At 50.6% G+C, this 27,333-nt stretch overlaps 1 protein-coding gene and 1 long non-coding RNA gene across 3 annotated transcripts in view; one reads left to right on the forward strand and one right to left on the reverse strand.

The window, feature by feature from the left end:
• The first annotated feature begins 47 nt into the window (after positions 1-47).
• Positions 48-2,557, forward strand: LOC132333556 (uncharacterized). Its single transcript, XR_009488199.1, has 2 exons — positions 48-518; positions 876-2,557. It is a non-coding gene; the product is annotated as an uncharacterized LOC132333556 (long non-coding RNA).
• CTDSPL2 (CTD small phosphatase like 2) overlaps positions 2,451-27,333 on the reverse strand; it is a 32,101-nt gene continuing 7,218 nt past the window's right edge. Inside the window, exons 1-13 of one of the 2 annotated variants that reach the window (XM_059858793.1) lie at positions 15,764-15,898; positions 14,714-14,842; positions 14,144-14,282; positions 12,178-12,327; positions 11,511-11,723; positions 10,139-10,217; positions 9,757-9,868; positions 8,834-8,920; positions 7,526-7,588; positions 6,821-6,900; positions 5,198-5,324; positions 4,869-4,964; positions 2,451-4,418 (exon numbers count right to left, since the gene is read on the reverse strand). In XM_059858793.1, the coding sequence (XP_059714776.1) occupies positions 4,353-4,418; positions 4,869-4,964; positions 5,198-5,324; positions 6,821-6,900; positions 7,526-7,588; positions 8,834-8,920; positions 9,757-9,868; positions 10,139-10,217; positions 11,511-11,723; positions 12,178-12,327; positions 14,144-14,282; positions 14,714-14,773 (1,272 nt within the window). In that variant the 5' untranslated portion in view covers positions 14,774-14,842; positions 15,764-15,898 and the 3' untranslated portion in view covers positions 2,451-4,352. Of the gene's footprint in view, positions 4,419-4,868; positions 4,965-5,197; positions 5,325-6,820; positions 6,901-7,525; positions 7,589-8,833; positions 8,921-9,756; positions 9,869-10,138; positions 10,218-11,510; positions 11,724-12,177; positions 12,328-14,143; positions 14,283-14,713; positions 14,843-15,763; positions 15,973-27,333 lie in introns of those variants that run through there. The other variant, XM_059858792.1, reaches the window with a different exon arrangement.

Genomic DNA, 27,333 nt, shown 5'->3' on the forward strand with positions numbered 1-27,333 from the left:
GGGATCGGGACCGGGAACGGGAACAGGGGGAGAGGGGGCGGGAACGGGATGGGGATCGAGAATGGGATCGGGACCGGGAACGGGATCGGGAACGGGACCGGGACCGGGAACGAGATCGGGAACGGGATCCGGGCTTGGATCGGGACTGGCCCTGGGCCCATCGCGCTCCCCCGCCCGCAGTCCCGGGCCTGTCCCGGGGCAGCGCCCGCCCGGCGCTATCTCGGGCCGCAGCCGCGGGAGCCGCCCCGGCCCCGCCGCACGCCCGGCCCGGGAGCGGAGCGGAGCACAGGGAGCCGAGCCGGGCCGAGCCGGGCCGGGCCGGGACCGGCCGCTCCCCGGGCAGCATCCCGGCAGGGCCGGGCACGCCGCGCCCGGGTTTATCCACTGCGAGGCGCCAGGCTCTCCTTCCCCTGTGTCCTGTAAGGTGGAACAGAGAAATGCTGGAATTGTTCACCTCTTCACTGCCAGCTCCCAGCTTCTGTGACAACCCCAGGAAGTGGAAAAGGAGGATAGATTTTGTATGAAAATATTAAATTTAAAACGTGTCCTTCATAAAGCAAGTCAATAATCTCTATACACCTGTGCAAATCACACACACGTGTCTAGGAAAAACACAAAGGAAAAATAGACTTCCAAATTTATCATCCTTTTCCTGTTCTTCTCCATTTTCCAGATAATATAAATAATAATAGACGGCTCAAACAATGTCATAAGTTATATCCTCACCAAGTCTACAGTTTCACAGCTTCAGGGTGCTGTGGAGATAAACACAAAATTGCCAGGAATTGTGCAGTAATTTGAAATACGTTAATATTGGAATATGTAATTTGGAATGCTAAGGATTTACACAGAACATTTAAATTTTTCCTTGACAGAAAAACACAGACAAGACTTCTTCCACTTCAAGGCTGAAAACTGACAGAAGCAATGTCCCGACTTACAGAAAAGTGAGGCTCAGAGAAGGATGATATCAGCTAAAAATCATAAAAACAGAATCCAGAGCATAAGTATTTAATTGAATCTTTGTGCTTCTGTAGACTAGAAATGATTGCAGAAGAAACAGAAATCCATAGCACAGGACTTCTCCTCCCATCAATATTTTACAAGATTGAGCCCCATCAGTACAATGACATTTCTGCAAGTACCAAGAACAAAAACTCCTCCTCCTGCTGCTCCTCCTGCTGCCGCGGGTCCCTCCTGCCCCGGGGCTCGGTGATTTCCAGCGGCCCCACTGCAGCCCGGGAGCTGCGCTGCCGGCAGGGCGGTGCAGGGCAGGGGACGGTGCTGTGCAGGGCTCTTGTCACCCCCGCCGGGCTCGGTTCCACATTTCAAGGCTCTTCCCGAACGTGCCTTCGACGCCTCCCGCTGGCAGCACGGTGGTTTGGGAGATTCCCAGTCCAGTCCGGGCACACTCAGCCTTCCTGCCACATTCAAAAGCAATGGAATTGTCAGGTGGGGTGAATCCGAAGTGGGGGAAGCAGGACCACCGAGGCGAGGCCGCTCCAGGGAAAGCAAAGGCCTGAACAGGTTCTGCCACCGAAGGGCTGGGAGGTGTGACAGGGAACAGAATCCACGGGGACACGGAAGACAGGCCACCACAGCCCAGCACAGACCACAAAGGAAAGCATTCAGACCTTTGGAAATAGGATGTGGTGCTCTCCAAAAGGACAAGACCATATTCCACAAGGAATCAGTGATCCACCCTGCTCGGGGGGCACAAGCCACACTCACACCTGGCTGAGCCCCCCCAGGCACAGGGGTGGTTTTGGGGACACAACCTGACCCAGAGCTCGGCACGGGAACAGGGAACTCCCCCTCCGGATGAACACAACAGAAATAAAACCTGTGGATGAAAACTCTGCTTCACACCAGAAAGGTTTGCAGGAGGCAGAAGCACTCTGCAGAGTTCAGTGATAAGCACCAGGCTGGCAGCAGAGGAAAATATGAATAGGTAATGTGTTTACCAAGAATCTCTGTCAGTCCCGTTGTGCACCGCTGCAGGTCTACGTCCCCTCCTTCACATTCGGGTTTCCCTCGCGGATCTGATGGGCACAACACACACACAGCTGGAAAGTGCAACATGCCTTTGGTTTCCTCAGCTCTGGAAGCACTTCTGGGACGGCTGGAGCCACAGAGGACCTGGGGATGTTACTGGAACAGGTGAACACCCCATCACAGCTGGAAAAGGCCATGAGCTAAAGCTGGGCTCCTTCTGGCAGCTCTGTGAATTTTACAGTTCCGTGATGTGGAGAAACCGGGAGGAATCCCCCGTCAGGCAAAGCTTCACCAGGGAACTGAAACCCCTCAGATTCAGACTGACATGGCAAGGAACAAGGGAGAAATGGCTGCAAACCAAGGGGCAGCTGCACACAAGCTGCCCCTCCCTTCCAGAGTCCATCCATCCATCTCTCCATCAGCTGCCCAGGGGACACGGCTGCACCAAGCAGATGTAAAGGTAATGGTCTGTACATTTTATTTCAATAAAGACATAAGACAAACAGCGTAAAGATGCCCAGATGCCCTAAAGATAAATACATTTAAAAGATTCTCATTAAAATGAATCTGTAGTATTTCTTTCCTGCAAGCAAAATACCTTTCTTTAAATACAAAAAAAAAAATCAGTATTCTGAATTGCAAATGTTTTCACTTTTTTTGCAGAAAATCTGCCATGATGATTTTGTTTTTAATGAATAAGGATTTTCCACAAAACAGGCTTGCTCTACATGCTAAGTTTTAACAGTTCAGTGACACCATGTGCTAGCTACATACACAACAGATAATATAGTAAGAAAACACTCAACCTGATGAAAAGTTAAAATCTTCATTAATACACTGGAAAAAGTTGACATAACTCATGCCTTTTAAAATCAAAAATACAAAAATTAAATGTTTTGCTAAAAAGATTTTCCTTATTTTAAGGACTCATTTGAAAATGAAGCTGCATGTAATTTGTACAATAAAATTGTACAAGTAAACAGGTAATATACATAAAAAATTAATTGACATACTTCTCAATTATCAGCTGTCCACCTTTAATTTCCAATACTGTACTTTCTTATCAAGCATACAAAATAGCAAACTTCTCTTTAGAAAAAGTGCCGTTCTGTGACATCTTTTACACAAAACCAGTCCGAGCCTGTGGCGTGGTAATGCAGTCGAGAGGCAAAGCTTCCTAACTCGTACAAATCCTACCTTCCGTAAAAAGCCTCCGGGAAAGGCGACTCCCACCGCTACAAAAATATCCCTCCGGGGCGCTGCATTAGGAGCCAGGGCCGGGCGGTTCCCTCGGAAACCAGTGGGATGGCAGGGCAGCCCTGCCCCGGAGAGGCCGGTTGGAACCAGGAGTGTCACAGGAGCCCTGCCCGGGGGCGCACGGGAGCAGCCTGGCCGCACCTGCCAGGTGAGCACGGAGCACGCCCCTCCCGCCCCGGGCCGGGCACAGCAGAGGGTGAGGTATTCCTTGTCCATCGTGGTGCCACTGCCAGGTGTGCTCTGTCCAGAGGACGTGCCATCGCAATGGTTTAGGATATTCCCGATATTAGTAATTCTTATCTTCGTCTTATCTAGCCAGTCTCTTGATTTTTGAAAAGGTTTCGACTACAGTAGAATATTACAGAAAGAAAATATAAATGCAGGGTTTCTTTTTTTTTTCCTTCTAAATGAAACTTACGTGGGCTAAAAACTAGAGAATATTTTTAAACAAATATACAGGATGCAGGCAGACAAAGCAGGGAAACGGCCAGCCAACTGTTTAATAAAAAACTAACAAAATTTGGCTATTTCCAGAAAAACTATGAAGCGCCTCAACTAAAAGGAATGCATAATGAAATTCTAATCTAATACAGTTCAAAAATGTAAAAAGGTTATAAACCTTAACAGGAAAAATAAAACAACTTTTACTGGCCATTCCTGTTGAAATGAGAATCTTAAAAGTAACAGAAAAGTGGCTACAAACCCACTTAGAGCACCGAACAGAGAGAAAATCCGAGTCCGTTTTCAATCTCTGTTGTATCATAAAATCCTGTGTTTCTACAGGTCAAACTGCTGGTGGCAGAAACAGAATTTTCTTTATAAACTGCAGATGTCCTGTACATAAAAAATTTCCTTGGAGTTGCACTAGTTCTAAAGACTTTTCTGTTCTAGCCTCCCTACTGCGGGTACTGGATTGTACTGATGGCGGCAACCTCAGGTGTAGAAAGTCTCTTTCTGTAACCCTTGATCATTGTTGGGCACCAAAGATAAGAAAAGCAAGACGGGGTACAAAAATGCAAAATTTCAACAGTAATGGCAATGTTTTGTATTAGTCCAACAGGGTCCTGCATTTCCTCCCCTCGGCAGCGAGAGCAAAGGCTTTAATCGGGGGGTAGCAAATCATGCAAGCGAAATCTGTCTCTGATGTGAGGTCGGACGTCTTCGTTCTGTGGGGGAAAGGGCAGGTTTAGGAGAATGAGCACAGCCAGAACCCCACTGCAGCAGGGCTCCTCGCCTGACAGCCCTCTCCCAACACACCAACAGAAACCAGGGATGATGCCACTCCAGAGACTTACAGAAACAACTCCATAGCACCCACAAGAGTTCAGGAGTGCTTTATTGGCCTTTCAGGAGCAAAGACACACAGCACGGCCAGCAACAGGCACTACAGCACCAAAATGATCAGAGGTTCCCAGTTTCCTGACGACTGGTGTCACAATCCCACAGCCCTGCGTTTTCAGCACAGTCAGCAGTGACAAGCCCCCTTCTGCTGTGTGACACATCCCTGGATCTTCACCAGCCTCAACCTCAGTGACTCAGAAACCCTTAACAATAGGTGAAAATATTAAAGGAACTCACTGGCAGTTCTGGGAGAAGCCAAGAAAGCAAACACTTACCAGCTCTACTAGTTTCTCCAGAAATGGAATCAACTTTAGGAGTTCATTATCATTTTTATCCATGAACCAGCTTTCTATAGGAATTCCATTGGAAAGCTGAAGTTAAAATACGAAAAAAAAATCATCAACACACAATTTATGTTTAATTTATCTACAAATAAGACTTGTGAAATAGCATTTTGGGGGGAAAATGTTTCCAAGTTACAGATTCCTGAGTGTTTTTCCCACAGTTTGGGCTGCAGACTTCAATACCAGGCCCCAAAGTTGTATTTCCCTGTCCTCCTCAGGCAGTCCTGCCCCCTGAGGTGTCCCCTGCCCCAGCCCCTCACCTGGTAAGCAAAGGCTTGCGGTGAATTGTCAATGATGATGGTTTTGGAGAGGTCTCTGCCCAGGATGTTCAAATCCTTGATGTAATTCCCTTGTACACACACACAATGCTCACGGAAGAGTCGATGCCTGTCGTTAAAGGGAAATACTCAGTGATGAGGCCAAGACAACATCCACACTGCGCCCAGAACACACAGCTTTGCCAGCATGATCCAGATTTTTCTCTTCCCATCTCCTGTTAGACAATTGTGCCCCTTTTCTGTTCTCTTTAGAGCTTTTTATTGGTAAAATGCACAGTTCAGGTGATTTTGCACCAACCCAGCTCTGGTTAGTTCCATTCCCATTAGGGCCAAAACATCCCATCAACTCCTTCCCTTCCCATTAGGGCCAAAACATCCCATCAGCTCCTTCCCTTCTCATTAGGGCCAAAACATCCCATCAACTCCTTCCCTTCTCATTAGCCTGCTCCTGTGTAATCCAGGACAGAAGGAATGGATGGATTGACTAAAAGGACTCAATTGAAAAGCCAGCAGGAATAAAACTCCCATTCCATGGCATATGCACAGAACTATAAATTGTAAAGTGGGCAGATTTGGTGGTGCCCAGCCCCACTGCAGAGCAGCCCCTCCAGGCTGCCTGTGTGTTCAAATGAGTGCTCAGGAGCTGCACACAGTGTGCCTAATTCCATGCAGGAGCTGAGCTCCCCACGTTGCCATGGAGGGAAGGGAGCTGCTGCATTTATATATAGAGTGTGAGTCACACGTGTGGGGCCTGGCAGGCACCTGGGGCTGCTGGCAGAGCTGGGCCCACTCAGCCCAGCCACAGCAGCCCCAGACAGAGCCAGCAGCACAGAACACCTCTGCAGGCCCCCAGACCTGCCTTGTGCCATTGGCAATGCCCCGTGCCAGCAGCACTCACGGCCCTGCACGCTGCATCAGGCGTCTGCAGGAAGGTGTGACACATGGACACAGCCCCACAGCCTGTCCTGGAGTGCCAGGGTCCTCCTGGGCACCACCCTGGGGTGTCCCCACCAGGGAGGGCTTCCCTGGCCTGGACACCCCACACAGGGAGAGCCCTGAGCAGAAATCTGTTTGGGTCCAGCATTGCCAGGTGAGAGTGACAGAGTCTCACCCCTGGAATTTCCTTCTGCCCTAAGGAACTGGAAAAGCCAGCACTTCCCAACAAAGCTCAGCACTGAGAAATGGAAAACCAAACCAGCTCCAGTACAAAACCAACGGACAAATGATTTTGTGATTGAATGAGAATTAAAAGGATGCTGATTGTCAAAGCTATACAAGTCACAATTTATACTAAAGAACTCAAGTTATTAAGTTAAGTTTAAAAGTAATCAGGCCCTCTTTAAATTTCCTTTATTTGCACTGTGTATTGCAGAGCACACTTTTGATCCCCAAGAGGACATTTCCCATGAGCCAGCCTAACAGAGACTGAACAGGGACAGGTGTTGGCCTGGGGTTATTTTATCACAAGGCACCAATTCCATTACTTCAGTCCATTTCTCTCCCTCTCTTAGCCCAGGCAAACCCCCAAGGCATCAGTCAGGGAGACACTGCAGTAAGTGGGCAGGCACAGGATTCAGTTTGCTCACGCCATTATTCTGGTTTTACCTGACCAGCTGCTTTTTGGGGTCCAGGATGTTCAACAACTTGTCTGCATACACCTTCTTAGAAGCAGTAAACAGAATAATCTGGGGATTGGAGGAGAAAGAAGTCACCACTGGAGGTACAAGGAAGTTGATACAATTTAAAAATGAAATTCAAAGGTGGTTGTGGGAAATGAATTTGTAGAAAATTTTTAAAGCTTGACAGAAGGCTCACATAGTGTATGTTTGTATGCAAACTTTGAGATAAGAAATGTTGACTTAGAAATGTTATGGAATAGGATAGATATTGTTGAGAGAGAAATGGAATTAGAAATAAGTTTTAAAAGGTGGTTTTGTAAATAAGATTAGATATTTTGGAGAAATAGAATTATGAAAGATGTAGTAAGATTTATGAGGGGTAATTTTAGATGATTGGTTCTAAGGTATTTATAGTATGGTATGGTTAAAGTTGATAGGTTAAGAAATGTTTAAAGTCATTGTAATTAGGAAATAGTTGGTTTATGATTGTAATGGTGTGAATTATAACATTTGTATTATTTTACTTTTTATATGAGACTGAGAATAGAATAAAAGTTTTAAAAATGCTTTTTGGTTGTTTTATTTTTGGGTTAGAAAAGGGTTTAATCTGCTAAATTGGAGTTTAGCATGATGAAGAAGGGTCTGACAGGTGGAAAGTGCCAAAGGCAGAGCTGGAGTGTGCCAGGCTCACCTCGTAGATCTGAGACATGCGCTCCAGGAACTCTCGGAAGAACGGCCTTAGCCGGACGTACACCTGCAAGAGGGGGGCTTCAGCCAAGGGGCAGCTCCAGCCTGCACCCTCCCCCCAGGTCACACCACAGCCAGAGGGGCAGCTCCAGCCTCCCCCCAGGTCAGCACCACAGCCAGAGGGGCTTCAGCAGCCTGCACCCTCCCTCCAGGTCAGTGCCACAGCCAGAGGGGCTTCAGGCAAGGGGCAGCTCCAGCCTCCCCCCAGGTCACACCACACCCAGAGGGGCAGCTCCAGCCTCCCCCCAGGTCACACCACACCCAGAGGGGCAGCTCCAGCCTCCCCCCAGGTCAGCACCACACCCAGAGGGGCTCCAGCAGCCTGCACCCTCCCTCCAGGTCAGTATCACACACAGAGAGGGGCTCCAGCAGCCTGCACCCTCCCTCCAGGTCACACCACAGCCAGAGGGGCTCCAGCAGCCTGCACCCTCCCTCCAGGGTGAGCACCCCACCCAGAGGGGCTCCAGCAGCCTGCACCCTCCCTCCAGGTCAGCACCCCACACAGAGGGGCTCCAGCAGCCTGCACCCTCCCTCCCTGCCCTCAGGTCAGCATCACAACAAGCAACCAAACAGCAAGGAGCAGGTTCCTGTGTAACAGCAGCCCAGGGCCACCAATGCCCCAGCAGCTCCCAGCCTGAGCAGCTCAGAGGGAGCAGTAACACACTGACATCTGCCTAAACATTCTGATGGAAAATTGGATGGAATTAGGAAAAAAAGAATAAAATACAGATGTTGGATGATCTCTAGGCTATAAAAATGAAACTGGTTGCTTTGACCAAACACCCTGACTCGGCCCTCACCAGCAGGGCAGCACCACCCCAAGCCCTGGACACAAGAAATAAATCCTCTTCTGAATAACCACCAACATCTACCTGAGAATGGGGATGTCAGAGTGAATTAAAAAAAGGCTTCAGCTGTTTCTATAATTCCATAAACTCAACCACCACCTGCACAGAACTGCACACACAGAAAAACCATTCCCTGTAAGGAGCTGTGGAGCCCCAAGAGGCCCCAGCCAGGAGGGTTCTGCCTCCCTCTGACTCCAAGAGAGGATCTGGGCTCACAGGGAGCAGCTGCAAAGGGCAACAGCTTCAGTGAATACAAAATTTCCTGCCAGATCTGACACCACAGCTTATCACCAGACAGGTGTAAAATGCCAGGCTGCTGCTTCTCCCTCTTCAAACAGAGAACAACTGCACACAGCAAGGATTCCCACAGAAAAAAATCAAAAAGTTTGTGTTTCTCTATTTACCTGGTAAATGACATCTTGAAAAAGAACTGGAAAAGTGAGTGCAGCATCTTCTAATTCATTTAGACTACAGTGCACTAATGTTTCATCCTAGAGAAAAAGTTACATAAAAGAAAGGAGTGTGAAAAAACAATGTGGAAAATAGAAGTAGTCTGCATTTTTTGTTCATTTTAAAGCAGGTTTATTTAGAATGGAAACTGTACTTTTGTGCAAGTGCTGCCAAGATTGAAGAAAATTCTTAGGATGAATTAAACATGTAATTATTCTTGTAATTTCTTAAAATTTTCAGTAAAACTGTGTGCTGGGGGTGTAGTTATAAGGAGATATTTTATTTTGTAGGCTCTCCTGTCATTCAGTTCCAGCCTGTATCTTTCAGTGTGAATAATCACCCATCCCTATGATCACAGGGATGGCCCACCTGGTGCTGCTCAAAAAACCACACCACCATTAACAGGGCCTGAAACAACTTTCAAAACAGAGGCACTGAAACAAATCATCATAAAGACAAATACATCTTATAGAGCATTTCAAAAAGTGGATGTGTGCCCTTTGAAAATATTGTAAAAAGTATAAGTTTAATTTTTCATCAGTTCTGATGAAAGACACTCACAACTGAATTTTCCTATTTATTCCACCTCATTTTTCCCATCCTGGATTTAGGGAAGCTTTATGGGGACAGATAAAAGTTTGAGATGGTAAAACTGTAATGCTTTTCTTTTTTTTAAAAAAACGGGATGCAAGTATTTGACAAACACAGCTCACATTCTATTCCTACCACAATTAATTCTTTTTCAACTATTTTTAACTAAAATTATGCAACATTCAGCAGTCTTTGTTTAAAGCAAGCATAACTGATTTCCACAATGAACAAAATAAGGGAAATGCTCCATTCCCCTGCTCTGGTTTTTGTTTATAAAGATATTTACCAAGTCTAGAACTAATGAGAACTCTGGTGTGCTTCTGGTTTTCAGTGGGAGAGCTGGCTTCCTGTTCAGCTGCTCTTCTGTTAGTGGGGGGACATGTTTGATGAAATAGTATCTGAAAAGAATACAGATTTTGCTGTAAAAATGTACACTATTGAACTGCAATGTTGTAGCCCAACTTAATATTTGAAATATTTAAGGCACCAGAAGTAAGTATTTTAAATTGAAATAAACCCCACATGAGCATACACATATTTTTTTTTAAGCTCAGAGCTTTTGGAGTTCATTATCATAACATGAAAATGATCCAATTTAAATAGAAGTATCTTAATTCAATACCCCAAATGATTAATTTACTATTTCCAGCAGAAACACTGGCACTTACGGATCAAAGACTTCCCAGTCCTCTTCATAGGTGGCTTCTGCATGAGCTGATGAGTAGCCACTGTCTGGAGATACTGGTGCTGAAATTCAACGAAAATGACCAAAACAAAAAATAAAACAAAAAACCACAAGAGCTGGTCTTATTAGTGCAGTTCTTTAAAGTGACAATTTGCACTCGAGACTCGAGGGAGGAAAACAGTGGCAGAGTCTCCCTCCAGCCCCAGCTCCCCTGCTCAGAGGTCACTTTCACCCCTCATGCAAAGCTGCTCATCCACCAGAGCCTGGAGGTCTGGGGAGGGTTTAGTTCAGGATTTGATGCTGCCCATGCACACAGAAGGTAAATTTTTGTCAAAAAAAGATGTTGTCTTCTGAAGAAAATATGGAAAATGAATGGAGGATCTGTGTGCTTCTCATTTACCACGTGCTTCTAATACAAAATGCAGCAAACTTCTTTGGAGACCAGCAAGTGTGCAAGTTCAGTGTTAACAGAAATTCCTTTCCTCTGGAATCTCTGCTTCCATGGGAAGAAGAGTTATGAGGCCACCGGAGTTACACCAGGTACAGGCAAGTCCTGCCAAAACTGTCTTTGGTGCCTAAACCAGATCTGCCTACCAGCCATAAAAATCAGCACCAACACTGTTTGCACATCCCAAGGGAAGGTGGAATGAGAGTCCCTGCCAAGGGGCTGGATTCCCTGGGATCACCGTGGAACAGTCCCTGTCCCTGTCCCTTACCCAAGGACAGGTGGGACAGGAGTCCCTGCCGAGGCACTGCCACCCAGGATGCCCCTGTCCCCCCTGGATGCCCCTGTCCCTTGGATGCCCCTGTCCCCCCAGGATGCCCCTGTCCCCCCAGATGCCCCTGTCCCCCCGGGGTGCCCCTGTCCCCAAGGATGCCCCTGTCCCCCCAGGATGCCCCTGTCCCCCCATGATGCCCCTGTCCCCCCAGATGCCCCTGTCCCCCCTGGATGCCCCTGTCCCCCAGATGCCCCTGTCCCCCAGATGCCCCTATCCCCCCGGGGTGCCCCTGTCCCCCCGAGGATGCCCCTGTCCCCCCGGGGTGCCCCTGTCCCCTGGATGCCCCTGTCCCCCCTGGGATGCCCCTGTCCCCTGGATGCCCCTGTCCCCCAGATGCCCCTGTCCCCCCGGGTGCCCCTGTTCCCCAGATGCCCCTGTCCCCCAGATGCCCCTGTCCCCCAGATGCCCCTGTCCCCCCAGATGCCCCTGTCCCCCAGATGCCCCTGTCCCCCCGGGTGCCCCTGTCCCCTGGATGCCCCTGTCCCCCAGATGCCCCTGTCCCCCCGGGTGCCCCTGTCCCCCGGGATGCCCCTGTCCCCCCGGGTGCCCCTGTCCCCCCGGGTGCCCGTCCCTTACCGGTGAGCGGGGGCAGGTCGCGGTCCCCCGGCTCCTCGGGCTCGCCCAGGCCGTTGTTGAGGGCCCTGCCCTGGCCGGGCTGCGCGGGGAAGGCGGCGCCGTTGGTGGACGTGGCCGTGCTCGTGGTGATCTCGTCCACCTGCTCCATGTCCAGCTGCTTCACGATCTCCTCAGCCTCCACGGCCTGGCCCGGCGAGTCGGAGCCCGACGTTCCTGAGGCACATTTCCAAGCACCCTTGCCCTCAGCCTGGGCTGCCAGCACAGTGCTCACACTCGTTACTAACCTCACACACACACAGTCTCAAAATAGCTCAACATATCTGCACAGGTCCATGCCACAAAACTAAGAACCCAACTGAAGACCCTGACAATGATTTTAAAACATGTCTGGGACAAGGAATGTAATCCCTTTGTTTTTCCTTCTCCTTATTTTCTTTTACTGAAAGGTGCACCACTAAACACACCTATGAAAGAAGTGGTCTAATGTTTGTGAGCTTCTTTCATTAACCATCAACCCAACCAAGAATGAAGGAGCCTTTCTGCCTGGCAGCAGTAACTCTTGGTTTTAAACCAGAATGAAAAGTGTACCATCACTCAAAGCAGCTATTTTATACAAAACTCTATCACTCTCAGCTTTAAGACTATCAGCTCTTTGAATAATACTCACCATTTTTATTTGCTGGTGAAAAAAAATTGAAAACAGGAGAAAATATGGTTCCCAGTAACGTTGTTCGTGGGGGACTGCCTGTGGTGGGGTTATCTTCCAATTTCCCATTTTGCTTTACGTGTTGGTTTGTCATCTCATAACTTCCAGCCTCTGGAAAAGAAAAAACACGAGTTTTAACACCACCCACTTGGGCTTCAGGTGTCTCTGCTTCCTTATGGTCAGCATTTGCACTCTAGGGGTGTACTCTTGCTCATGGCTCAGCTGGGTCCATGAGAGTCAGCAACTTTCTGCCAGCACAGACCCAAACTGTCCATTCTCAACGCCCTCAGAAGCTTCTCTCCAGACGGGGCAGCAGCCCCTGCTCGCAGCAGCAGCAGCAGAGGTGTAAATCCTGGCAGCGAGTCGGTGGAGGCGGCCCCGGAGCTGCCGGTGCCAGGACTCCACTAGAGGGAGGCACGAGAAAGGGTCAGAACTCCCTGGCTGAGCCTCCAGCTGCTCCAGAGCCCGGAGTCTGCTCCTCTCCACACACACACAGAGGCACAGCCACAGCTTGGAAGGGAAGGAATTGTTATCACAGATAACACAGGACAGAATTAAATGAACATCCACGTTCCAGATCTGACAGGTAACAAGGGTGACCTCTCATCCCACAACTCAAATCCCCATCTCACAACTCTGACAGAAACCTGCCTGTGTTTGACAAGTGATCTCAGCATCTAATGACACCTGCTTACTTCCACAAATGTCAGGAGCTGGGAGGTCATGTTTCCCTCTTATTTGTGAGAAAACGGGAGAAGAGCTAAATCAAATTATTATGGAAATAATAAATAAAACGAAAAAAAAGTTAAATTAGTTCCAAAGCAGCTGCTGCTGATCCAAACTGTTCTCACAGAGACAGTGGAAGTGTCTGGGGGGGTGGAAGTGTTGCTCACCCCTGGAAATCCTGTTTGGCTGTGATCAGCTCAGCCCTGCTCTCCCTGCAGGCTGCAGTAACCTCCCCAGCTGCAGCCCTGGGTCAGTGCACAGCTGGAGAGGGCAGAGCTGCCCTGCCCTGCAGTGCCCAGTGTGCCCACAGCCCTGGGTCAGTGCACAGCTGCAGGGGGCAGAGCTGCCCTGCCCTGCAGTGCCCAGTGTGCCCACAGCCCTGGGTCAGTGCACAGCTGGAGGGGGCAGAGCTGCCCTGCCCTGCAGTGCCCAGTGTGCCCACAGCCCTGGGTCAGTGCACAGCTGGAGGGGGCAGAGCTGCCCCTCAGTGCCCAGTGTGCCCACAGCCCTGGGTCAGTGCACAGCTGGAGGGGGCAGAGCTGCCCCGCAGTGCCCAGTGTGCCCACAGCCCTGGGTCAGTGCACAGCTGGAGGGGGCAGAGCTGCCCTGCCCTGCAGTGCCCAGTGTGCCCACAGCCCTGGGTCAGTGCACAGCTGGAGGGGGCAGAGCTGCCCTGCCCTGCAGTGCCCAGTGTGCCCACAGCCCTGGGTCAGTGCACAGCTGGAGGGGGCAGAGCTGCCCTGCCCCTCAGTGCCCAGTGTGCCCACGGCCCTGGGTCAGTGCACAGCTGGAGGGGGCAGAGCTGCCCTGCCCTGCAGTGCCCAGTGTGCCCACTGCCCTGGGTCAGTGCACAGCTGGAGAGGGCAGAGCTGCCCTGCCCTGCAGTGCCCCACAGTGCCCTGTCCTGCCCCACAGTGCCCTGTCCTGCCCCGCAGTGCCCCACAGTGCCCTCCCCTGCCCCACAGTGCCCTGTCCTGCCCCACAGTGCCCTGCCCTGCCCCGCAGTGCCCTGTCCTGCCCCACAGTGCCCTGCCCTGCCCCACAGTGCCCTGCCCTGCCCCACAGTGCCCTGTCCTGCCCCGCAGTGCCCTGTCCTGCCCCGCAGTGCCCTGTCCTGCCCTGCAGTGCCCTGTCCTGCCCCACAGTGCCCTGCCCTGCCCCACAGTGCCCTGCCCTGCCCTGCAGTGTGCCATCCACCCACCTCCATTCAGCTGACTTTTCCGCCGCACGCGCGAGAGCTGTTTGTTGGGCTTCTCTCCTGTCTGGGGCGTGGAGGTGATCAAGTTGTTATCGATATCCCGCTCGATCCGACTCCTCTTGGGGGGATTTTCTCTTTCTTCCTTAAAATACAAAAGAGGGAAAGAACAAACGTGCTGAGCAGTGCCTTTTTCCACGGAACAGAGCAGAGAATGTCATCTCCTGGAGAAAGCTCACCAAAGATCCCCTTGCTGCTCCACTTCCAGGTGCAGAATGTGCAACAAGGGTCTGGCCAGCTGGGATCTTACGTGAGTTTAAACTAAGTCAAAGTATGGGGAATGAAAACTGTACATTGGAGCTGCTGTAGTAGAAAAATTGTCCTTACAGCCAATTTAAATATTCCAGTGCTGCAGAGGCTGGGAAATGCAGAGACCAAGCAACTAAAATGACCTGAAACTTGATTTCTCTGCCTGCTAAACACACGGGAGGTGAACTGCCCAACAGTATCCAATGTGACAATCCATATCAGCACAGGGCAAAACTGAGCCGTGAAAAATCCAAGGATTCTCCTTACCTGGGAATAAGTGACTGCAGCACTGATGGGAATGAGACAGAACCAAACAGTTCTGCACATCTTCTGTGCATGGCTGTATGTGCAGGCACACGTTTATGGCAGGTTTCTTACCCTTTTCCCCCAAAACACCTACGACAAGTCGATAAAATGTTGAAATTTTATCAGATTTTTATTTATCACAGAGCTGATCTGGGATACATTGTAAATTAGTTCTGACTTCCTGGATACTCTTCTTTCGAATCTGCAGTTACATAATGGCAGTATCTGAACCGCTGGGATGGATGATGTGGGGTTTTTAACTGGCCTCCATCTAGAGAAAAAAAGCCAGTTTTTGAAGTAATTGAAAGGTTACATTCAGCCTATCAAAGTTTTTATATATTTATTTATATTATATATATATATGTGTTTGTTTGTGTATCTATATCTTCCACCCTCAAATGTCCATGCAGCACATGCAACAGGTGCTCCCATGTGCAGAGCAGTGAAGCTCAGCTTTCTAGCTGCACCAAGACGTGAGATTTCGTGGTTTCCCCCAACAAAACCTGGATGTGATGCTCCAAGCAGGGAAGTGCTCACTGCAGGAATCCCTGAGGAGCTGAATCAATTCCATGGCAGCTGGATTTGTCAGGTTTGACCTTCATTGATTAAATGACTCCTGAACAATTTTGAATAAAATTGCCAGAAATAGTCAAGAAATTAATGCTTACAGACTGGCTTTTCTAAGTTGTTAGTACTGGTAATTCCTTGAATCTGGATCCAAGGAATCCTTAAAATAGAAATGAAAAATGTACTGAGTTTATTTGACATTTTCATAAAGAAACACCAGGCAATAAAGCCCGTGACTTACTGGACTGTTAAATACACCTACAATTGACTCCTGAAGGTTTCAAAGTCTGCTTTACCTGACACAACTCACAGGCACCTGTTGCCTTCCAACTCTTTACGTTTTGCTTCCACCACACGATTAATTCCTAACAGAACTGGTTTTCAATCAAACTTGAAGTGATTGTGACCCACGTGAAAGCAAAGCAGGGCCTGCAGGCGGCGTACCTTGGGTGTGCTTCCTTTAATGAACTTTTTGATCGAGGACAAGAGGCCTGTCTCATTTTTGGGTGGTTTTCCCCCGCCGCCAGCTAAGGGCTCCTCCACCTCCGAGTGTTTCCGCTTGGCCCGCAGCGCCCGCTGCGTGTGGAGCTGGCTGGACTGCTGGGAAGCTTTCCGTGTCCTCAGCCTCATCTTCATGGGTTCCACATGGAAAGCTGCAGAGGGAAAGAGCAGCAACCCCTCACTGAGGAAACGTGTCAAAGCTGCAGCTCCCGAATCTCAAGAGCGACGTGAGGCGCGCTCCAGCACAGAGCTGTGTGCTCAGGGAGGGCAGCACGCTGCCAGGGGAGCAAAGCATGGGCTGCCACGGGCACAGCACAGCCCTGGCACAGCACACAGCACATCATCCAGCCTGGCACAGCACCCAGCACAGCCCTGGCACAGCACACAGCACATCGCTGAGCCTGGCACAGCCCTGGCACATCACCGAGCCTGGCACAGCCCTGGCACAGCACCCAGCACATCACTGAGTCTGGCACAGCCCTGGCACAGCACACAGCACATCACTGAGCCTGGCACAGCCCTGGCACAGCCCTGGCACAGCACCCAGCACATCACTGAGCCTGGCACAGCCCTGGCACAGCACCCAGCACATCACCCAGCCTGGCACAGCACCCAGCACATCCCTGGCACAGCACCCAGCACATCACTGAGCCTGGCACAGCCATGGACACATCACCCAGCACATCACTGAGCCTGGCACAGCCATGGCACAGCACCCAGCACATCACCCAGCCTGGCACAGCCATGGCACAGCACCCAGCACATCACTGAGCCTGACACAGCACCCAGCACATCCCTGGCACAGCACCCAGCACATCACCGAGCCTGGCACAGCCCTGGTACAGCACCCAGCACATCACTGAGCCTGGCACAGCCCTGGCACAGCACCCAGCACATCACTGAGCGTGGCACAGCCATGGCCACAGCACCCAGCACATCACTGAGCCTGGCACAGCCCTGGCACAGCACCCTGCACATCACCGAGCCTGGCACATCCCTGGCACAGCACCCAGCACATCACCGAGCCTGGCACAGCCCTGGTACAGCACCCAGCACATCACTGAGCCTGGCACAGCCCTGGCACAGCACCCAGCACATCACTGAGCGTGGCACAGCCATGGCCACAGCACCCAGCACATCACTGAGCCTGGCACAGCCCTGGCACAGCACCCTGCACATCACCGAGCCTGGCACAGCCCTGGCACAGCACCCAGCACAGCCATGGACACAGCACCCAGCACATCAGCGAGCCTGGCACAGCCCTGGCACAGCACCCAGCACATCACCCAGCCTGGCACAGCCCTGGCACAGCACCCAGCACATCACTGAGCCTGGCACAGCCCTGGCACAACACCCAGCACATCACTGAGCCTGGCACAGCCCTGGCACAGCACCCAGCACATCACTGAGCCTGGCACAGCCCTGGCACAGCACCCTGCACATCACTGAGCCTGGCACAGCCCTCCAGCTGGGGCGGGCAGGAAACCCTGACCTGCTCAGAATGACAGAGCTGTCTAGGGTGGAAAGCACCTCTCAGGTCATGGAGTCCAACCTGAGAACAATGACACCTTGTCAAGCAGCAGGGTGTCACCTGCCCTGATGAAAGCATTGATTGCAGGGTGCCTGCTGTCTCCTGCCCCAAATGACTGGACTCTGTGACCCAGGAAGTTCTTTCCTCTCTCTGTTCCTCAAAATCTTCACTGCCAGTCTCCACATTAAACTTGAGATGAGGCATAAATCTGAATTCCTGTGCACTCGGAGTGGGTGAGGACAGGGGAGCTCTGCAAAGGAACCCAAACTGAGCTCCAGTGCAGCAGAGTCTGGGAACCCCACCAGACCTTGGGAACACTCATGCAAGGGCAGTATCTCTTAAAGCAGAGTAAAAGGCCATTCCAGGGAATGCAGCCCATTTATCTCCAGCCTCCAAGTGGGCTGCTGGGATTGTCAGACTGAGTCTTAATGTCACTGCTCTCTGGGCTGGGGACGTGCCCTCTGCAGCTGCCTGGAGCTGGGCTGGTTTGAAGGGGACTCCTCCTGCTTAAAACCATGCTTATGATGGATCAGGAGCAGAAAAATGAAGTAGCAAGAAATCCATCTGAGGTGCAACGCACAGAAATACTGGATGTAAAGTAATTTGCCTTTCCTAGCTGAAATCATGACAAAAACCAATTTTTAAAAGAAAATTGTACGCTTATCACTACAGGAATCAGCGTCTGCCTTTCTGGAGTCCATTTAGTGTAGATCTGATTGCTGCAGAGACAGAATAAATATAGCATTTAACATGTTAGTTGCTTTTCTGGAGTCCATTTAGTGTGGATCTGATTGCTGCAGAGACAGAATAAACAATCTGCAACATTTAACATATAGGTAATGTCACAACAGGCATGTTGCTTAGGAAAAGGCAATGGTGGCACTGGGATGAGTCACAGACAGGGAAACACTGATAATGTTTTTGAAAACCTGTCACACAGCAGTGTTTGTTCCCAGGTAAGTCTCAGTCTCACACAAAGGTGCTGCAGCTAACGAGGAATGACCCAAGCACTGACACTGCTGGCAGGCTTAGCAAGGAAAGTGCTCTGTGGTATTGCCGAGGGTGAAACACAGTGTTACACGGAATTACTCATGGAATAGTCACTGAAACTGCCAGCAAACACGGGGGTCATTTTCCACAGGGCCATGCTGAGCACTTCCATCAGTGGTCAGCTCAGTCCAGCTGTCCCCAGCACTGCAAGGCCACCACTGCCCCATGGCCCCAGGGGCCACATCCACAGGGCTGGTAAATCTCTCCAGCAACAGGGTCCCCAGCACTGCCCTGGGCAGCTGTGCCATGGCTGGACAGCCTTTCCATGATGAATTTTCCCCAATATCCAGCCTGAGGCCATTCTCTCTCCTTCTGTCCCCGTTCCCCGTTCCCAGCCCGATCCCCCCGGCTGTCCCCTCCTGGCAGGAGTTGTGCAGAGCCACAAGGTCTCCCCGAGCCTCCTTTTCTCCAGGCTGAGCTCTTTCCCAGCTCCCTCAGAAGCTCCTCACAGGATTTATGTTTTGGACCTTTCCCCAGCTCTGGTGCCCTTGTCTGGACACGCTCCAACACCTTGCTCCTGCTCCCTCCTCATTTCTTTCACACACTTACTTCAGATCCTGTCTCCTCCTCAGAGAGCTGAGCAGCTCACCGAGATAATGGGAAATTCCTTCATTTTCACTCCATCAAATCAGTCTTTAAGGGGAACCAGTGAGCATCTGAGCAGCGCCCCGGAGTGTCCGGGACACAGCCGGACATCCCACAGCCCGTGGGGATGGTGGCTGCTGGACAGCAGGACAGGACAGAGCCCAGGGACAGCAGCAGGGCAGCAGGGAGTCCCGGGAGGCTCCGTGCCCACAGCACTGACTGTGCTGCAGCCCTGAGCTGGGCAGAAGCCCCACAGCCTGCAGCGAGGTGGGCAGTGCCTGTGGGGCCATGGCACACGGAACAGGCAGAGCCAGCTGGCCTCTGTGACCTGCCAGTGATGTCATGGAGCCACTGAGCTTGGACAAGACCACTGACAACACCGAGTCCCACGGCCCCAGCACCGCAAGGCCACCACAGCCCATGTCCCCAGGTGCCACATCCACAGGGCTGTTAAACCCCTCCAGGGATGGGGACTCCACCACTGCTGGGGCAGCTGTGCCAGGGCTGCAGAACTCCCAATGAAGAAATTTTCCTTAATATCCACCCTGAGCTCCCATGGCCCAGCCTGGGGCTGTTCCCTCTCCTCCTGTCCCTGGTCCCAGCCCGACCCCCCGGCTGTCCCCTCCTGGCAGGAGTTGTGCAGAGCCACAAGGGCCCCCTGAGCCTCCTTTTCTCCAGGCTGAGCCCCTTCCCAGCTCCCTCAGGGATTCTCCAGCCCCTGCCCAGCTCCGTTCCCTTCCCTGCACACACTCCAGCCCCTCCAGGTCTCTGTTTTTGGGAGGGGCCCAGAGCTGCCCCCAGCACGGGCGGTGCCCCAGCAGTGCCAGCTCAGGGGACGGGCACTGCCCTGGGCCTGTGCCCACACTTCTGTACTGACCACACAAAACAAATGTGTGTGAAGGGAATTAAAACTGTAAAACATGGAAAGGAGACACACACTAGTGAAATTCCAATGTGGGAATGAAAATATTGCTTCAAATTTGCTATAGTATAAGTTGCCTGATTTTTCTAGAACTGAGACAAGTATCAGTCAGACAAAGGATGAATCAATTAAACACTTGTCAATGGTGGGTACACATTTATGCAGCAGGGAAACGCTCAGCTCCTCAGTGCAGCCCTGCCAGGGACTCCTTTGGCTCACTGCACATGCTGGGTATCAAGCCTGGGGTTATAAATATCTCTAATGGACTTAGCAACAGGTACCTACAATCCTCTCAGAGACAGGAGTTTGCTTTCCTAGCCCTGGATACAGATGGGAGGAGAGTTTTTATTGAATTATAGCTGTGGTTCTTTCTTGAACCAGGCTACAAAACTTAACGCAGTCAAAATAATCAAGTCTAAACATGCAGGAGAATTTCCTTCCTCAGACCTGCAGGATTTGGATTTCCCCAGCACGTGCCATCCCTGATGGGTGACCAAGGACCTGAGCCTGGGCTGGCTCCCAAAACCCCTTCTCTCTTCAATTACTTCTACATTTACCATGAACCCAGAAAGAGTGGGGGGAAAAAAGAGAAAAAAGGGAAAAACTCGCTTGTTCTTCAAGAGAGAATTACATGGCAAAGGACTAAAAGGAATATCCACTCAATAATTTGTGGGACAGGAAAATAAAATGTAGGAGCTCTTAAAAAGCAGCAGCTGAAGGAGCTATGGCTGCAATAAATTCCATTTTCCTGAGTCCACACACACCAAGTGTCAGGCTCCCTACCTTGAGAATACTGTTGTTATTCCATGGCCCAGGTACACTGTACTTACAGGAAAGAAATTCCTGTGCATGACTCATATTTTAAACTGAGAGCACACCTCCACGGAATCTGCACTTAGGGATGGTTTATTTCCCACCACGTATGACACTGCTGTTTTCTCTGCTTTCCCCCAAACTATTAAAAGGAAAATTAGGTGAGGCACATCTAATTACAGGGTTTAGGGCTTTCTGATACAGGAAAAGGTTGAAGATGGTAAAAGAACAATGGTGAAGAACAATAGGCAGAGATAAGTGACAAGAAAATTCAAAACTCTGGTGTTGAACAATTTCTCCATTCAGTTTGGCACTCAGGAATAACACTGAACTGCCACCTCAGAAATCAATCTATCCCAAGCCTCCACACCACAGCAGCTCCAGAGCATTCAGACACCTTGAATATGTCCCGAGTGTGACTTTGGTGACAGCAACTCAGGAGGTGAAAAACTTCTATTTATTTATCTGGGATTTTTCTTGAAACATTTTTTTACTCAAAGCCAAGAAAGTAAATTTTTAACAGTTCTAAAATTTTGAGCAAGAGCATCAATGCATGGTGTAAAGAGAGATGGAGACGTGACCAACTGCACAAAGCTGTGACCTGTCCCCACATTTAACAGCTGTGACAACCGAGGGGTTTGAAAGTGAGGGAGTGGCAGGGTCGTGTCCCTGTCCCCTGCCAGCCCAGCTGACACACAGCTCCCTGCTGAGATGTGTGTGCTTCTTTCAGTCTCTGTGGGATCAGCAGGCAGGGCCACGGGCAGAGGAACCAGGAGCAGATCTTTTGCTCGCTTTCCTCTCAGACAAGTCATGGCAGAGGTGTTTTGTCAGCACCTTTCACGGCTGTGATGTGACCCAGATTTCAGGGTGAGGAACAGCCCAAGGAGGAGATGTGCTCCTGGCTGGCTGGGATCCATCCCCACGGTGCTGGGGGTGCTTTCAGCAAAGCCAGAGCCCGAGCTGGGGACAGCCCTGAGCCACGGGGGAAGGGACACGCTGGCAGGGCTCTGGGGACACAGCAGCCTGGGCTGAACCGTGGTGTGCCCCCCAAAGCCAAGGGCAAGGATGGGCAGCTAAACCTTCACCCAGACAGGCCCCAAAGCCCTTCACACACCTCAAGGAAATACTCCTTGTTAGTTCAAGATGTTGAGACTCTTCCCCTTCAACGACTCTTGCCCTTTTTTAACCAACTTATTCTCCTTCCCTAGGAAATTACAGCCATTTCATGTCACTCCAGCAGATGTATTTCATGTTTTCCAATGTACTGCACTACTTGTCACTCTTCTCCAATCTTTAGGTGTGTTTTTCTGCCACTGCAGAACTAGAGAGCAATAAACCAGGAAAGCCTGACTCAAAGCAGTCTGGAAGTGGTGCTTGTCTGGGGTAGGTGAAAGCAAAATAAAAAGGCACTGATTTATTAAAAGAGCAAATCACCCACTATGTACTATTCAGACATTAGTGCTGGGTTATGAAATCTGGATAAATGTATAAAGCAACCACAAGTTCCATCAAAACAACAGTAAGGAATTACAGCTATCAAAGGCACCTCTAAATTCTCCCTGTTTTCTGCTCCTCCCCACCTCCTGGGGCACCAAATCACTTCCATCTGAAACAAAATCCTGCTTGAAATCCTTGCTCTTCAGTTGCCCTGCTCGAACCCTGGTCCCTCAGGACATCTACCTTGTGCTCACTTCTACTCTCCCAAAGTCTGAGTATCTCCCCTAAAACAAGCCCATCCTTACAAGGATTTGCCAAAGAAGGATGGCAGCTTTTTACAACTGGCCTCAACAGAAAATAGATCTTCTGTTCCCTTCTTTTTCTGCTGTAGCCATCATATTTCTGTTTTGCCATTGCTTTGCTAGTGAGGCTTTGTTTTGATTATACCAAATGCATTTGGAACCGAAAGTTTATTCCCTCCCAGCCAAGATATTTTTCTCTTTGCACTGAGGGTACATGCTGGTAATTAATTCAGGCTTTCCAGTCTATGTCACACTAAGCAAGGAGGAAACTTGGAGAGCTGGGGTAAGCACAGGACAGCAAACCTCAGAGCAACCCCCAAAACCTGCTGCACAAAGAAGGGCCTATTTCCAACCTCTGGTGCTGCCAAGGTGACAATTTCACATCAGTCACCTCCAGATCTTGTGGGGCTCCTGAGAGCTGAGAGCTTGGGAGAGGAAAGTTTCAGTGCTGGAGTTGTAGACGAGCAGAACAGATTCCACAGAACCAGCACTGCTCCTGTTGGGATTCTGGGAGGGACCAGCTGTCCTCAGGCTCTCTGGACATTTAATCCACACTGCCAGGCACACAGGGAGCCTATTTATGGAAGTCAAGTCCCTCTGTTAGAAGCTGTGGCATGGACAGGTTGCAAACACTTCCTGAACAGACCTTCCGGGATGTGGTCTGAACACAAAACAATCCCCAGGAGTTACTTGGGCTGATTGTTCAGCTCACCCATACCAGTTATCTTTGTCATTTAACAAAACCCCAACAGAAACAGCAGATTAATGAGCCTGAGTAAATCTGTGTTGGACTATGGAAGCCACAGAGTAGCTCCTGTGTTTGTGAGGAGAATGGAGGAATTTCTGCACGGTCTGCAGAGCAGCAGAGCTGCCTTTTGCTGAACTTCAGAAAACCTAATCCTGCTCCACTCCACCTGAATCCTCCCGGGGGATCACAGCCACAATCACCTATCCCACAGGACCTTGTCAGGCTGCTATCTTTTAGAGGGATAGATAAGGGTTCTGGCTGCTCCTCTGGCCTCAAAAATAGCAGACTATTTTTATTGCAGGATAAAGACTCTTTAAATGATAATGTGATTCTCATTGCCCTGGCAAACACCTTCCTTGGTACACTGTATCCCTTCAGAACCTTTCACAAGAGGTTAAACTGCTCTCCCCCCTTTGCACGGGGCTGCTTTCATGCTCTCCTCGCACCTGGCTTCCCTGATTTACAATAAAAAATCAACCAACTCTATTGTTAAAATGGGGAAAATGCCAGCACAGTCAGGATTCATATTACTCAGTGTCCAGACAAAATTTAAACGAATCATTTTCCCTTATGAATACATGCTGAATTAATACTGACTCTTTCATAGCCCATCCTGGCTTCTTTCCTGCATGGAAAACTTCATTCTTACAAAATTGCATATCTGAGATTAATTTGTGCCTGTACCTGAGTTAAAACTGACATGAAAATAAGTTCTAAAGGTTTAACAGCTGTACTCACTTGTGAGTGATACTATGTTTTTACCCTTAAAACATAATATTGAGACATGATGAACTTGAAACGTATCCAGTCTCAAAAACTTGCCTGAAATGAATTTCAGGGACCTGATTCTGTCACAATGAAGCTATTTTGTACATTTTATTTCATTCTCTTTTTTTACTCTCTGATTAATTTTGGGTGAAAAATCCACAAGAAAAAAAAAAGAAAAAACAACAACAAGCCTTGTTGCCTACTCAATGGAAAGTTATAGGAAGTTTCTGCTCAATATTCCAATAATACAAAGTATAATAAGCACAAGCTACCAATGACAACAGAAATTCTGTAGGGTAAAACTGCCCAGCATCCACACTGCAATGTTTCCAGTTGATTTCACCCCGAATTTCACTTATTTCTGTCACAAGACAATCACCCCAGGTCGGTCTAATGAATCTCTGTCACTGTGACAGGCACCACACGCCATGGCACAAGAGCTTTCTGGCTGGGAAGCAGCAGATCTGGCTCTGCAGACAGCCAGGGCACGGCTCTGCTGAGTGAGGAGCTGCTGTCTGGCTCGTGCCCTGCTTTGGCAAGTTCTGGCTGAGGGGCTTTGGAGCTGGGGAAAAGGGGGGTGCTGCTCCTGTACCACAGACTCGTGGTGGAAATCTGCCTGGGTGAGTGCTGATCTCCACACAGCAGCTAAAAATCTGTACTGAGGATCCTGAACCAGAGAAATCAGCAGGAACAAGTGCTGGTACCACCTGGGAGCTTCCACGGCTGTTGGATTTGTTTCCAGCCATTCCCCAGTATCAGGAGTGAGCCTGGCCTCTGATCAGAAATCCCCAGGATGGAGAAAGCACCAAGCCACGTTCCAAAGCAGCACAAGTGGTTAATTTACCACATTGCAAAGCAGCTACATTTGACTTTGGGAAAATCTCCCAGACACTGAGGAGACCTGAGTTAACTTAAATAACAAATTTAATGCAAGTTACCTTAAATACCAAAGAAATACTTGAAAAAAGTTAGCTGCCACCTCTGTGCCGTGAGGTATATGACAGAGCACATATCACTTCTCACCAGCAGTGCTGAAGAAACAACTCAGCAAAACTGTGGGAGAGTAGAAATGTCTTACTGGAGGTGAAAGGAATGCTTTCTAATTCCCATTCCTCCTTCCCCTACGTCCCTTCCTGCACCTACAGCCCTGCAGCTCCTTTGTCCTGACCCTCCAGCAAGCCATCTCTTCAGGCTGGAGTGTTTCCACACGGGATAAAACATGTCACTCCTGCCAGGGGACAGGACAGTTACAGCATGGGTTTCTTTTGCTCACTGCACTCTTTGATGGGCTCTGTCCTGCAGCACAGAAACACTGATCAGCTCTTCCTAGAGAAAATGAGGCTTATCCAATTGCAAGTGTCTGTGTGTCTGTCAGTCCTCCCTGGGAAATGCAGAGCCCATGGACCAGCATCAATCCAATGTCACAGAGGAACAGAAATTTAAATACACTCCTATAACTGTATACTATACAGTTCCTACAGGGTTTCTGAAAATTCAAACCTGTGTAGGTAAGACAGACCCTTCAAGCATCCCAAGCAAGCCAGTCCTTACACACAGGCACATTCCACCTTGCTTCCTTGCCTAGCCCTGGAACATTTAAAACCTGGCCCACTGAAGCAGGAGAAAATTCCTGGCTTCATCCTTCTGGTATCACGTATGTTACAAACCAGAAATGAGTGCTGTCAATTCTCTCTGAGCACAGAGGGCAAGCAAAGCCCACCCACCTGAGTTTAACAAGCACCTACTGCAGAGCTCAGAGCAGGAGCAGGGGAGGGTCCGTGCAGCCCCAGGGAGGGAGCAGAGCTGAGCAGCACCTCAAACCCCATTCTGACACACAGAAAGCTGCACAGACTCTCAGTGCTTTGCCTGCATCCTGGGGGTGCTCACTGGGGCTTTGAACCCTCTTTTACAGCCTTTCCACCCTGGTTTGTCCCTTCCACGGCCACCACGGCTCCTTCCTGCTTTCCCCAGGGGTTTAACACATCTCACAGCAGTGTGGCATCCTCTGCCTGCTCCTGTGGCCAGGGGGCTGCCACACAGACCTGTCCCCTGTGAAGTCTGGGAAAACCCCCTCTGTCCCCATGCCAGTGCTCTGCTGCAAGTGGGGCCCAGTGCAGGATGTGCCAGCCCAAGGTCAGACCCAGAACCACAGAGAACATCCTGCAGGTGGAACATCACCACCAGCCCTGTCCCCACATCTGGATGTCACCATCAGCCCCGCTCCCAGGTCCAGGTGTCACCACCAGCCCCACTCCCAGGTCCAGGTGTCACCACCAGCCCCATTCCCAGGTCCAGGTGTCACCACCAGCCCCATTCCCAGGTCCAGGTGTCACCACCAGCCCCATTCCCAGGTCCAGGTGTCACCACCAGCCCCATCCCAGGTCCAGGTGTCACCACCAGCCCCGTTCCCAGGTCCAGGTGTCACCACCAGCCCCGTTCCCAGGTCCAGGTGTCACCACCAGCCCCGCTCCCAGGTCCAGGTGTCACCACCAGCCCTGCTCCCAGGTCCAGGTGTCACCACCAGCCTCGTTCCCAGGTCCAGGTGTCACCACCAGCCCCGTTCCCAGGTCCAGGTGTCACCACCAGCCTCATCCCCAGGTCCAGGTGTCACCACCAGCCCCTCTCCCAGGTCCAGGTGTCACCACCAGCCTCGTTCCCAGGTCCAGGTGTCACCACCAGCCCCTCTCCCAGGTCCAGGTGTCACCACCAGCCCCTCTCCCAGGTCCAGGTGTCACCACCAGCCCCGCTCCCAGGTCCAGGTGTCACCACCAGCCTCACCCCCAGGTCCAGGTGTCACCACCAGCCCCGCTCCCAGGTCCAGGTGTCACCACCAGCCCCGCTCCCAGGTCCAGGTGTCACCACCAGCCCCTCTCCCAGGTCCAGGTGTCACCACCAGCCCCGCTCCCAGGTCCAGGTGTCACCACCAGCCCCGCTCCCAGGTCCAGGTGTCACCACCAGCCCCGCTCCCAGGTCCAGGTGTCACCACCAGCCTCACCCCCAGGTCACCACAGACCCCACAGTGCTGAGGGAGCCAGAGAGCAGCAGGGATTTATCAGCACAGTCACTTCAGGGCACAACCAAAACCAAACCACCAAAGGAACAAGCCTTTACCCTGTAATTCCCACAAACAGGAGCCATCTGCAGGCATGGAGCCTCTGGAATTCCCAGGAAATGGCACGGGAGCAGCTACACACCCTGCTCACACCTCAGCCCCAGCCAGCAGGGAACAGAAATCCTTTAAGTGACAAAGAGCAGAGAAGCCCTCTCAAAATGGCTTTTTCCTTTGGAAAGCACATACCACCAAAGACAAATGTTTATTTTCTAACCTTAAACTATTCTATGGTTTGGAACTCTATT

This window comes from Haemorhous mexicanus, chromosome 13, assembly GCF_027477595.1.
Source record: "Haemorhous mexicanus isolate bHaeMex1 chromosome 13, bHaeMex1.pri, whole genome shotgun sequence".
NCBI classification, from domain to species: domain Eukaryota; kingdom Metazoa; phylum Chordata; class Aves; order Passeriformes; family Fringillidae; genus Haemorhous; species Haemorhous mexicanus.